Source organism: Kogia breviceps, chromosome 13, assembly GCF_026419965.1.
Source record: "Kogia breviceps isolate mKogBre1 chromosome 13, mKogBre1 haplotype 1, whole genome shotgun sequence".
NCBI lineage: Eukaryota > Metazoa > Chordata > Mammalia > Artiodactyla > Physeteridae > Kogia > Kogia breviceps.
In genome coordinates, this window is record NC_081322.1 from 84,399,354 (window position 1) to 84,412,779 (window position 13,426).

Below are 13,426 nucleotides of genomic sequence, written 5' to 3' on the forward strand. Positions count from 1 at the left end.
CCCTGCGGGCTGGGCGTCCCCTGGTCCTTTGACCGTGTCATCTTCAGAAGCAGAAAGAGTTCCGCGTGGAGCCAGGGGGCCTGAGGAAACCAGAGATGTTGTGTGTGGAGTGTCGCGCTGGAGGGCGGATGTCTGGCGCCTGCCCTGTCCCTCCCGGGAGCCTCAGGGCGGGGAAGCGCCTAAAAGGGCACAGAAGTTGCGCGCGGCAGGGGGCCCCGCACGCACGCTGCACCGGGCACTCCCTGCTCGACCGCGGGCCTCACGCTGCCGGGGTCTCCTGGCCGCGCAGGTGAGGAGACGGCGAGCGGGGGTCGGCTGGGGTCCGAGCCCCGGTCTCCTCTTGCTGTGCGGGCAGCGACGCGGGCCGGGCGCGGTCACCAGGCTTGGCGGCGCCGACGACCCGTGTAATGAGTCTCCAGAGGCACAGACGTTTGTTCGTGATACAGGTTTCACTTCTGACGCTGGGGCTCCTGCGATGCCCTGGAAATAGCGTCAGTTCAATCGTCTGTGTTTCAGATGACAGAGTCATCGTGACTTACTCAAAAGGCCATCGGTGTGGTGACAATAAGACCGCATCCACCGTCATCGAGCTGACCTGTGCGAAGACAGCGGGCCGGCCTTCGTTCACAAGGTGAGGGCCGATGGGGTCCCCGGGGAAGCTGTGCGCAGGGTGGGCCGGGACCCCGCCGGAATTTCTCCCCGTGGTTTCCCCTCGGGGGCGGCGAGGGGCACCGGCCGCCGAGACCCGCGGCCTGGTGGAGCCGGGGCTGCCCCGCACGGGGAGGGGTCCCTGGATGGGGGCGCGACAGGCGTAAAGCAGGATTTCACCGGCTTCCGGCTTTGAATTTCACGGTGTAACCAAAAGGGCATTGTTGGTGCCACCCAAGGCCAGCTGTTCAAGCGGCCTGTCTGGGACCCGCGGCCAGCACGGTGGCACCTGGGATGCTTGCTCTCGGATTATTCGGGAACCTCTGGGCAGCTCCGTCGGGTGGGGTGGGGGAGGGGGCTGCGGGGGGCCGTTTGGCCAGCAGGGGGAGTGTGTGAGCTGCTGTGTTTGTGAGCCGCCAGACCCCTTCCAGAAGCTGGGCCTGGGAAAGGGGAGAGCCAGGCGTTGTCAAAGGGTTCAGTCACTTGGAGAGTCCGAGGTGCTTGTAAAGCAAATATTCAAAAATCTAGGAGCAGGTCTTTCCAGCTTGTAGACGTTGCACAGTTTCTAAATTTTAAGCATACGTGTAAGCGCTTGCCTGCTTTTTCACGTGGCAGATGTGCTGGATGGGCGTCGCCCTCCTAGCCCAGCGGCGTCCTCTGGTCTGGGAGGGTGGCCGTGACCCTGGTCTGTGTGCCGCCTGCAGGTTCGACACGGACAGCTGCACCTACCACTTCAGCTGGGACTCGCGCGCCGCCTGCGCAGTGAAGCCCCAGGAGGTGCAGATGGTGAACGGGACCATCACCAACCCGGCCAACGGCAGGAGCTTCAGCCTCGGGGACATTTATTTCAAGTCAGTGGAGCAGCCTCCCTCTGGGTGCCGCCACGTGTTCAGATCTCTCCCCGGCCGAGGGCCGCGAGATAAAGAGGCCCAAGTGTTTGTGTGTTTTAGTGGCTGTTTCCATGTAGTTGTCCTACTTCGCTCAAACAGAGGGCAAGCGCTACTCACCTGCTGAGGGTAACAGCAAAGGCGCTGCGTTCTCTTGAGCGTAAAAATAAAGCCTCCCCTCCTCCCTCGCCCAGGGGTTGGAGCTGGAACCTTCTGGAACAGTTTTTGATGAGGAACTTCTGGGCTTCCTAGTTTGCGAATTAAAAAGTCAGTTGCTGAGCGGTGTCACCGGGTGGGTCTCGGGGTCTGGGGCTGTGCCTGTGCAGGGGGAAGCGGGCACGGTGTGGGGCACGGCATCTGAGAACGGCGCAGCGCAGCGCAGCGAAGCTCAGCGCGCGGGGGGCCGGCAGCAGGACGGGGAGGCGGCGGGCGGTGCCCTCGGCGGTATCTTGCAACCCTGCCCCGTACCTGGGCTTCGGGTCCAGGTGATGAAGGGCTCTCTTGAAGGACCGTTGCAGTCACCCGACCTTTTCTGCCTCTTCAGGCGATTCAGCGCCTCTGGGGACATGAGAACGAACGGGGACGAGTACCTGTACGAGATCCAGCTGTCTTCCATCACGGGCTCCCCGAACCGCGCGTGCTCCGGGGCCAACGTCTGCCAGGTGAAGCCCAACGACCAGCACTTCAGCAGGAAAGTCGGGACTTCTGACAAAACCAAATACTACGTTCAAGGTAACTCTCTCCATCCATGTGCCACGCTTAACTTCCTTGGAGGAACTGTAACATATTTTCACGAACGAACGCCCTGCGGTTGAAACGTCAGATCAGGTTTAGCACAGAAGCCCTGGGTCCGATCCTGTGTCTTGACACGCGCTTGTCATGGCGCACTGAGCAGCGTGTGTCAGACCCGAGCGGTTCACTGTAGGGAAGATTTACCTCCTAAACAAACGAGCGAAGCCTGGTCTGAACCAGAGGTGGTGAGGTGGGCATGCATGACCGCGTCCGGAATGTCCTTTGCTTTGGTTTTTGTCACAGTACATCTTTATTTTGAATCTTCAGATGTTACTGTAGAAGGGTAAGAGGTTTCGTGTGTGTCAGAAGGATGAGAAGAAAAGAGAGACCTGACCCAAGTATTTGGGTGGGTGTGGAGGAGGGCATTCCGCTGCACTGATGGAGCTTTTCCTTTGTTCCTTTTGTTCCCTTCCAGTTTTATTGAAATATAATTGACATACAGCTCTGTATAACTTTAAGGTGTACAGCATAATGATTTGACTTAACATACATCATGAAATGATGACCGCAGCAAGTTTAGTGAACATCTGTCATCTCATATGGATACAAAACCAAAGAAAAAGAAAAAAAAATTTTTTTTTCTTATGATGAGAATTCTTAGGATTCACGCCCCTAATGATTTTCAAATATAACACACAGCGGGGTTAATTATGTTTAGTATGTGGCATATGATATCCCTATTATTAGTTTACAATTAGAAGTTTGTACCTTTTGACCACCTTCTTCCAATTCCCTCTCCCCCCAGCCTCCTCCCCTGGTAACCACAAATTAATCTCTTTTTCTGTGAGTTTGTTTGTTTTTGAAGTACAGTTGACCTACAGCGCTATTTCAAAGTGATCACCACACTGAGTCTGGTTGCCACGTGTCACCATACATATTACATAATTATTGACTATATTCCCCGCAGTCTACACTTCATACCCGTGACTCACTTATTTTGCACCTGGAAGTTTGTACCTCTTAATTACCCTCACTTATTTCTTCCCTAATTCCTTCTTGACCTTGAAAGAATATTTCCAGGAGGCAGCTCATGTGCTTTTGTTTCAAACAACGAGTCTTTCACTATATACCATTTCATGATTGGAGTTTTGAACCAGGTGAATGAACTCGCTTTTTAAACAGTTAAATGTTTACAAAACCAGTTGACTTTGACCTCAAAGGGCTGCTGAGAGAGAGATCCCGGCGAGGAGGGGAGCGGCTGCTCCCTGAGTAGGTGTAGCCTAGAAGAGGACGTTTCCATGCTCAGGTACCCAGCTGGTCGCTGCACTTGACAGCGCCCGCCGGGGGCTGGGCACAGACCTGCCAGGTCAGTCTGGCTCGCTTCCGTGATTCCCTTGCATGGAGTCAGCCCGCTGGTCCTCTGTTCTCATCCAGTGATTCTGGGTCAGATGCTGGAGTCGTGCAGTGGCTGGTTGGGCCCTCTGTTGAGGTGCTGTCCTCAGGGCCTGGCCTTGTAGTAAGTGCTTGGTAAATGTTTGTTGACTGACTGAAGGGCTGCTTTAAACGCCTCCAAGGCTACTGCTCTGCAGAGCAGGAAAGTCCAAGCTCTTTTGAACACAGCCTGGAAGATTTTGACAGACTCCCGTTCTCTTAGCAGCTGGGCCCGCAAACGCACCCAGACCCAGCCATCAGATCACTCCCGAGCCCCTGCCGGCCCCACGGGCCGCTCCACAGGCCTCCCTGCCGGACTGCCTCCGCGCGTCCCGTCCTCCTCCTCCTCCTGCCTGTCCCAGCCCCGTGCTCCCTTCTTCTCACACCCAGGGGCACTGCTGCTGGTGTGCCTGCCGCAGAGGTCAGGCTCCACGCCACAGCCCAGGTCGGGGGCCCAGCCGCCAGAGTGAGAACCTTCGCGTCCATAAGGCCTGCGTCTAGTCCAGTTGGCCTCCTGCGGTCCCCCAGCTTCAGGGTGTGCGCGTGTCTGTGTGTATGTATATACACGCACGCTTGTGTGCGCGTGTTTGTTTATTCTTGGTCAACGAAATCATTTTCGGACGTTTTCACTGCCTTCATTCACCAGCGCTAGGAAGTAGGTTTAGTTTTAAGCCTTCGTCCGCATTTCAGGAAGAATGCAGCTCAACACCCTTCACGAGTCTGCATTCATGCGAGTGGGCAAGAGTGGGGAGCCGCAAAGCCCGTCTCTGGCTGCGATGCTGGCTGAGATTCAGAGCTGCCACCTCGGCCCCTCGCTGGCTCACCGGTTTGTGCCCTCGTTCCAGCCTGGGGGACAGCCCACTCGGGTCACGGCTCGGCCAGTCATGAGTGAGGACGCGCGGGGCGTTCCCGAGCCCGGCGCGCAGGCCCGGGTCCCGGCTGCCCTCCGAGCGTGCCGCTGCCCACGCTGCACCGCCTGGCGCTCCGGTGGCGGCCGGGCCTGAGGGTTTTGAGTCTCCAGCCACAGAGTTGTCCACACAAGCTCCTCTCACTTCTGGCACCAGCTGCAAGTTCAGGGGGCTCCATCTCCGCCTCAGATCTGATCATTCACCAGAGGGGTGCTCGGACCTCAGAGCCGTTTGAGTCGTGCTTACGGTTTATTACAATGAAAGGATACAGAGTAAAATCAGCCAGCGGGAGACGTGGGGAGGCTACAGTCTGGGAGGGAGCCAGGCGCTTCTGTTGTCTTCTCCCTGTGGAATCAGGATGTGTTATGTTCCCAGCATAAACGTGACCACACACACACACAAGCTGAGGAACTGACCAGGGAAGCCCACCCATCCCTCAGTGTCCAGAGGTTTATTGGGGCTTCATTGCGTAGGCTTGACTGATTGATCACTCGGTTGGTAGGTTGACTGGCTGTTTGGTTGGTTGGCTGACTGGCTGGTTGGTGGGTTAACTGATCGTTGGTTGGCTGACTGGCTGATTGGTTGGTTGGTTGGTTAACTGATGCGTTGGTTGACTGGCTGGCTGGTTGGTTGGTTGACTGGTGGGTTGGTGGGTCGGTTGGTCAACCTCGGTCTCCGGGTGGACTGATACCGTGTAGGCAGCCCCCGCTCCAGATCATGTTGTTGGCGGAGGACAAAGGCCAGAGCTCTTTGGGGGCAAGGTTCAAGTCTTTCCCACATTCTGACTTAGGGCAGGGGCCCCATAATGTGTGTCGAGCAGTCTGTGAGAGCTCACCTGGGACATTTGATGAAGGACCCTTACGTCTGATCTCAAGTCTCTGCGAACGTTTTGCAGCCTGTGAAGAGGTAAACTTGGCCCCCCGCTGAAGCACCAGTGGTAATGGTGCTGTGCTTGTGTGTGTGCCTGCCTTGCTGACAGATGGCGATCTGGATGTGGTGTTTGCCTCTTCCTCCAAGTGTGGAAAAGACAAGACGAAGTCTGTCTCCTCCACCATCTTCTTCCACTGTGACCCCTTGGTGAGGGACGGGGTCCCCGAGTTCAGCCACGAGACCGCCGACTGCCAGTACCTCTTCTCGTGGTACACCTCTGCCGTGTGTCCTCTAGGGTAAGTGGGGGCCTGCCCCGCGGTGCTCCCTTAGCTCCAGGAGCACTGAGGCTGTGTCCCAGGGTGAGTTGTTGAGAGGGAGAAGCTATCACCTGGGCTGTGATCACTGTGTCTTCCCAGAGAAGAGAGCTGTGTTCCCGGGAGACGAGGGCGGCCAGCGTGTCCCTGAGCCTTTGCTCCAGAAGCGCCTCTGTGCTCTCGGGGCCCTGCACAGGGATCAGAGAGGCCTGGGGGGGGCGTGTTGCCCAAGGCCCGGCTTTTCTTGTTCCCTTAGTGACGAAGGGCCGTGGGGCTGGAGGATCCCCTTTCCTAGTCCTCCTGCCTTAGTTGCATCATCAGAGGGCTCTGTCCGCTGTGTCCTCCACCTCTGGTGGATCTCGTCTCACTGTGCAGGGCTGCAAAGGCAGGGCCACCGCCTGAGCTGGGCCTCGCTGGGCACTGGCGGTGGCGATGGCTGAGTGTTGTGGCCTCCCCGCAGGGTGGGCTTCGACAGTGAGAGCGCCGGGGACGCCGTGCAGGAGCGCAAGGGGCTCTCGGAGCGGAGCCAGGCCGTCGGGGCCGTCCTCAGCCTGCTGCTGGTGGCGCTTGCTGGCTGCCTGCTGGCCCTGCTGCTCCATAAGAGGGAGCGACGGTAAGGACGGGCGGTGGGCCAGCGGGACAGGCCGGCGGTTCGGAGTCGGTATCCGGGAGGCTGTTTCTGAGCCCGTCAGCAGCCAACGTGTGGAAGCGGTCCCCAAAGCTGTGTTTTGTAAAACGTCTGCGTCCTTGTGACGATGTGTCCTGTCTGACCAGGGCAGTGGACCGTGTCAGGTCGCGTGGCAGATGCTCTGCGGGCCTTGGTCCGGCCCACCTGTTCCCAGGGTGTGGCTCTCTGCGCGTGTCCACAGATGGACAGGGAGTTAAACACCTGTCACGAGCTGACTTCCTCCTGATCAGCTGACTTGCCTGCCCTTTAGAAGGGGAGCATCTGTTAGGTGCCGGGTGTGACACCTCCTCCATTGGCTCCCCTTTGCTGGTGAAAGGTCTTGTCACTCCCAGGCAGCATGACCGTCCAGCAGACTTCGTGTCACACGTGAATGAGGCCCAAGGCTCTGTGTGCGGTCAGCCCCGTCCAGAGCGCAGGGACGGTCCCGCTCTGGGGCTCCCTGTTGCCTCTCTCACCGGCCCGAGGAGCCAGAGGCAAACGCGAGAGGGTCGGGGAGTGCTGACCGCAGCCATCCCGACCCTGAGAGGCTGTCAGTGGGACGCAGGATTGGGGCGGGAGGTCTGGGTGTGAGCCGGCCCGGGAATCTCAGCGCAGCCCTGGGGTGGCGGGAAGGTGTGAGTCATCATGCTGACGTGAGAAAGCAGAAGGACAAATGCTGGGCAACTCACTGTGGCCCTTCGAGCCCCATGAAAACGGGGAGCGGGGTTTGGATCCGCGTCTGTCTGATTCTGAAGCGTTCTTCCTGCTGAGCTGGTTTACAGCCCTGCTGTCGTGGGTTGAGGGAGCGCGCGCTCCCGGGGGTGCAGCCTCCGGGTAGCGGGCGAGTGGGAGCCGGAGGGGGCGCGGCTCCAGCCGGGAGTAACTCGGGTCTCCTTCCAGGGAGACGGTGATGAGCAAGCTCACCAACTGCTGTCGAAGAAGCGCAAACGTGTCCTACAAATACTCAAAGGTAACGCCCCGCTGAGGTCTCCGGGCGACTCTGCACGCACACACGCGCGCGGTCGAACCGCTGTCCCGACGTTGGCCATCGCGGGGAGCTCGAGACGGACAAAGGGAAAATGCTCCCCCGCTCTTACCCCGGACACACTGTTCGTTCTTTTCCCTTCAAGTTTTCCTCACTGTGGTCGCAGCTAATTTCTTACAGTGTTTAGTGTTTATCTTACTTCTACTTTTTTGGCTATTCTACAAAACAAGATGGTGGTGAACATTTCTGTGCCTCCGGCATTTGGATGGCTTCCTTCGGATAAACGTCTACAAGTTTAGGCCAGAGTGTGTCTAAATGCCCTCGTGGCTCTTGAGTGCGCTGGCAGCTGCCTTCTGAAAGGCTCCCCTCAACTACCCTGATCCGCGCGGCCCCTCTCCCTGCTGCCCGAGGGCGCCTGGGGCAGAGGGGCCCCGTCCCCCAGCACTGCCGCCGCGTCGCTGGCCGCCTTCCCGCCTCCTGTCGCCATCTGCCTTGGTTGGGTCTCGGCGGGAGCTGGCAGTCGCCGGCCGGCCCTCCCCTTCTCCCTGAGGGGGAACACGGCACCGTCTGGTCGTGGCGGGCTGGGACGAGGGCCCCGACTCTGGGTGGGTCACGGGGGGGGGGGCGGGCAGAGGAGGCCGACGAGGTCTCAGGCGGACCCACGGCCTCTGCCGTGTCCCGGCAGGTGAACAAGGAGGAAGAGGCGGACGAGAACGAAACCGAGTGGCTGATGGAAGAGATCCAGCTGCCGTCGCCGAGGCCCGGGAAGGAGGGGCAGGAGAACGGCCACATCACCACCAAGTCCGTGAAAGCCGAAGCCCTCACCTCCCTGCACGGGGACGACCAGGACAGCGAGGACGAGGTGCTGGCCCTCCCGGAGGTGAAAGCGCGTCTGGGCAGGGGGCCCGGGGCTGACGGCGCGCACCCGCTGAGGCCCCCGCCGAGGAAGGCGCTTCGGGAGAGAGCCGACGACCGGGCGGGGCTGATGCGTGGGGAGCCGGCCAGGAGGGAGAGGCCCCGGGCCGCGCAGAAGACCGTGAGCTCCTTCCACGACGACAGCGATGAGGACCTCCTGCACATCTAGACCGCGGGCGCGCGGCGACTCCGCCGGCACCTCCAACCAAATAAGACTTTGACTCCGTGATGCTTCTATCGTTTTTGCCTTTAACAGAACCTGTTTCAAAAGGGAAGAGTTTTGCTGATGGGGGAGAGGGTGAGGAGGTGGGTGCTGCTCCAGCCGCCGGAGGGCGGCGCCAGGGCCCCGCGCTTCGTCCCGAGTCCTCGCGCAGAACGCGGCTGCCGGGCGCTTCCTGCCGCTCCCGGGCCAGACGCGTCCCGGAACGGAGGGCTGCGTTTGCGGAAAACCCTTGCTGCTTTAGGCCCTGTAGGGTATTTGATCATTATATTTTAGCATTTAATTCTCTCCTCCTATTTATTGACTTTGACAATTACTCAGGTTTGCGAAAAAGGAAAAACACAACAACAACAGCAGTTTTTTCCTGCCGGCAGGGGGTAATCTATCTATCCATCCCTTAGCGGGGAGGCTGTTGGGGCGCTCGGGTGGTTTCATACGAGGTTTTGAACTGCTCCACGACACGTCCTCTGAGTTAGACTCTGCCGTTCTGTCTCTTTTCCCTTTTGCTTCTGTCTTGTGAGGGCGCGTGCGTGCGTGCGCACACACGTGTGGGTCCCTAGTGCCTGGGCTCTGGAGGGTCTGCCTGCTGTCTGCCTCTAGTCAGTACCGGCTGCAGCTTTTTGCGTGACGTCTTCAATCCTAGGTGCACAGAGCACAGTTATCAGTATTTCTTTCGCCAGCGGGTGAAGTCAGACAACCCACCCAAAGATTGATTTGTGCGTGTGTGTGTGTGTGTGTGTGTGTGTGTGTGTGTGTGAGAGAGAGAGAGAGAGAGAGAGAGAGAGAGAGAGAGAGAGAGAATAGAGATGTCAGACTTTTTTCCGGACTTGGGGGTGTAGGTCTCACCTCTTCAGGTTCTCATGATACCACCTTTACTGTGCTTATTTTTTTTAAGAGAAAAGCGTTTATCAACCATTCGACCTATAAGAAGCCTTAATTTGCACAGTGCGTGACTCACGGAAATTGCATGAAAGCCAGTGGGCCAGATTCTCGCTCCTAGCGTTGCACCTGGATTCCTGCTCGGGGTGGGTGGGGAGGGGGGGCGGCCGAGGCCGGCCTCTCAGTCTGCAGGACGGGAGGGCGAGACCACTGTCCTTCCCGGCTGTTGGCTCCTTTCTTGAAGTGTTTAATGAATGACTTTTCTTGCATTATAGAACTGTATATAGACTCAGTGGTATATTCATATCCTGGAAAGCAAATCAACCTACGGGGTTCCTCGGTTTGTACTCCGTTTGGCTGGCTTATTTGATTTCAACATGAGTGTATTTTTAAAAATTGATTTCTTTCCTCATTTTTTTTTCAATCGAATTTACTGTAATATGAAGTATTCAACAATTTGAGTAAAAGATAAATTATTAACCAGGTGTTCCCTGCTTTTTCCCCACGAGAGTGAAACGCTGCCTGGTTAGCTGCCAAGCCCAGTGCCCTCTCTGCGCCTCCTGTCACACGTCCGGGTGGCAGCCGACCTTTCACGAGCAGCACGCCCGCTTTCTCTCTGGAGTCTCCCTGCGTGTGGCGTAGGTGCTCACCCGAGGCCCCCGGGGCTTCTGTCGGCTTCCTCCACCCCCGATCCTTCCTCCTGCTGGGAAAGGGTATTGTTACCAAAACAGCCGCCGTGCGTGCAGATCCCACACTGCCAGAAAGCGTCCCGGTGCGCAGCCCAAGCTAACGTGGGGGCAGGAGCGGTCCTCCTGCACAAATTTGGTTTCCATCTGGAATTACTGACGGGTAGTGATGAGAGCTCCTTGGATATTAATGTGACAGCAGAGACCGAACAGGGAGTTACTACACACGAGACTTCTTGGAGTTAGCATCCTTCCCTCCTCATTTTCTGACTATTTCCAACTGGGGTGACGTTTTTTCTTATTTTTAAGGATTTTACAGTGTCTCTCCTGAGACAGACACTCTGGGGTCTCATAAAGGTTCCCATTGTGGCCCCAGAGTTGCTGGTCCTCGGACACTGTGTCCAGCGGGCTGTTCTCCAAGCCACTCCCGTCCCGCTAAGACGCAGGAGGCCCTCTCTGCCCGGAGGGGCACTTGCAGGTGCCCACTGGCCCTGCTGGTAAACTCGATGGTGGGGAAGTTCTCCGTCTGCACCCCGGGCCACCTGCCCTGGTGCCCAGCTCGTGCCGGCCGCGGAGGGAGGGGGAAGTGACCATGTGCGTGAAGCTTTTGCTCAGGCTCTTTTCTTGAGCCCCTGCAAACAGACTTAACAGTCCGTGCCAGCTGTGGTCACAGGTAGTTTAGGAAAACGCTCCCTGGCAGCAAATAGGAATTAGAATCTTTTAAGATTCTAGTTAGTTTCCTTTTAACCAAATTTTTTAAGCCCCCCCACCCCCACCCCGCCCTGGTTTTTTGAGAGTGTCCCCTGAATGGTGGAGGAATGGGATAAGTGGAGGGTCAGGACGGTGTAGGCAAACCCTGGGCCCGGCCCAGGAAATCCACGGGAGAGTGGACATGTGGCTCCCGCCAGGAACATTCTAAACGCAGCTGAATCCATTTCTCCACCAACCTCTGACATAGGCTGATCATCCCACGATTCCTTTAGGGAGGCTGACTGCCACCCGGGCATTCAGAAGGAATTCTTTGGTCCCTTTGTACCAGTTCAAGAAGTGGGCATGGAGGTCTCAGCTCCCTTCCAGGGGGTCAGGTCCCAAGGGGACGGTGTGCCTCGGGAACGGAAGGTACTGGCCAGCTGAGATCGACAGAACCCCCTTCACCAGCTTTGGAGAATCCAAACGTCGCTGACGACGTCAGCGTCGCAACACGACTTCTTATTTCCCCAAATGAACGTGGCTGATGTGGGGCCAGCGTCTGCCAAGGGAAGCTGAGCGTGCTGTGCCTCCCGGAAGGACGGGTACCCGGGGTGGCCCGCTGCACAAAGCCCGGGCGGGGTGGCCGGGCCGGGTGGTCCTGCAGCTCCTCTCTGGGCTGGGGTGGGGGGCCGGAGACAGGCAGCTGTGTGCTCGGGGCTGGAGGGGCTGGAGGCGCTGCAGAGGTGAGGCTGGAACAGTCCTGGAACTTGAAGAGTGCCGTGGAAGAGGCTGTCAGTACCAGCGTGGGGGAAATACGGTGTTTCCCATAAAGATAGAGGGAAAGGCCAAAGTTAGGCCACGAGTTGTTAGTTACTCATATTTCTTTACCTCTTTTTCTGTTTTGACCAGTTTGTGAATCAAATTCAATGACATTTATGCTGTTACTTCGAAACTCGCGGAGTTAGAGGAAAGCAAAGCTGAGTGGTCCTGTTGGGTGTCACCCCTGGACAGGGTGGCAATGCAGGTCACCCGGCAGTTGCTCTCAGCACCGTCCTGGAGAAAGTGGCCCGGGGAGCGAGCCTCATTCCACCGGAGCGGGGAAGTGACGTGGGTGCTGGATCCCATGGGGTGGGTGCGTAGAGGGTCAGGTCCCAGTCAAACCCTGTGACTCTTGGCTCCAAATTTTTTTAAAAAGGTGACGAAACATACAAAGAATTTGAACATACAGGACAAAGAACTCTTTTCCCTCAACTGTGCGAGAGCGAGCTGCCTCCCTTGTCAGCCCCGGCCCCTCAGGATGTCACCCCCCACGAGCACGAAGCTCCCTCCGGACCCAGAACACCCACGTGGTCCTGCCAGTTGTCATGGCAACGCCATTTTCACTAAGAGGACCCCATGCAGAATCCTGTCCGATTCAGTTGCCCCGTCTCTCTTGAGTTTCCCTCAGTCTGGAAAGTTCCTCAGCCTCTCTTTGACTTTGGTGACCCTGACACGGGCGGTCACCCTCCCCGTCCTGATGGCGCTCTGACTCGCCCGACAGTCACTTTCCCCCCAGGGACGCCCCCGCCCACCCCGCCGCTGGGACGAGGCCTGTGCTGCTGTGCCCGCCTCATGGCTTTGGGACTCGTTCTGGAAGCACAGGGCGAGAGGCGAGGGGCTCAGGACGAATGAAATCGCACGGGAACTAGAAGATTGCGTCGGCATCTGGACGGATTGTCGTATGGTGGCATTTCCCAAAGTGTGCCCCACGGGACACTTGTCCTGTGTGATTATGACAGATGTTCTGCAAAAATTGGAAACGACTTATGCTCAAGAAAGTTCAGCAAATGCTGAATGCAAGGGAAATGGCTTTTCCTGCTATGTGGCTTCTCAGAGAGTCTTTAGAAGGAGGAGACACGGCCGGGCGGAATTACAGTAGGAAACGTGGCCGGTGAGTCTCGGAGCAGGGGAACGGCACCCAGCGGTCCCTGGATGCTGGCCCGTGTCCCCTTGGGGGACCCGGCGGAGTGTGGACAGCCCACTGAGGGTGCTGTCCCCACGGGCACGGCTCTGTTCTCCGGACCGTCCCGAGGAGCGGGGTCGTGGGTTGTCTGTTCGAGAACACACCGCTGCTGATTAATGACAGCAAGGCCAAGTGGGCCCCACTCCCTCAGACCTGCCCTCCCCAGAGGAAGCTTCCGCTCCCTCCCCCCGCCTTTTGCCCCCGCCATTTGTGTCCCCCCAGTACTTCTCTCTCCTTGGGGTCAAGTTCCTCAGGAAGTTGACCCTGAGCCCTGATCTTGAAGTACAGTTGACCCTTGAGCAGCATGGGTTTGAACTGCATGGCTCCACTTAGACGCGAACTTTTCTCAATAAAGACCACAGCACTACACGCCCTGTGATTGGCCGGATCCGGTATGGAGGAGGGTGACTGGGCTTGAGCACCCCCGGATCGCAGGGCACGCGGGGGTCCCTGGCACCAGCCTCGTGTGGACACCAGTGGGCCACTGTACTGGAACCGCTGAAATGGTGCTCTGACCCCATCCTACATTTATCTCCCCACATTTGAACGCTGGGGGATAGACGCTGTTACGGGTTGGATCTTGCCCAGGCCA

General features: G+C 57.9%; 1 protein-coding gene across 1 annotated transcript in view; it reads left to right on the forward strand.

The window, feature by feature from the left end:
• The window catches only part of IGF2R (insulin like growth factor 2 receptor), a 109,477-nt gene extending 99,541 nt beyond the window's left edge, over positions 1-9,936 (forward strand). Inside the window, exons 42-48 of the mRNA XM_059083757.2 lie at positions 517-631; positions 1,353-1,499; positions 2,080-2,267; positions 5,586-5,772; positions 6,251-6,403; positions 7,358-7,427; positions 8,128-9,936. Of these exons, the coding sequence (XP_058939740.1) occupies positions 517-631; positions 1,353-1,499; positions 2,080-2,267; positions 5,586-5,772; positions 6,251-6,403; positions 7,358-7,427; positions 8,128-8,526 (1,259 nt within the window). The 3' untranslated portion in view covers positions 8,527-9,936. The remainder of the gene's footprint in view (positions 1-516; positions 632-1,352; positions 1,500-2,079; positions 2,268-5,585; positions 5,773-6,250; positions 6,404-7,357; positions 7,428-8,127) is intronic.
• The last annotated feature ends 3,490 nt before the right edge of the window (positions 9,937-13,426 follow it).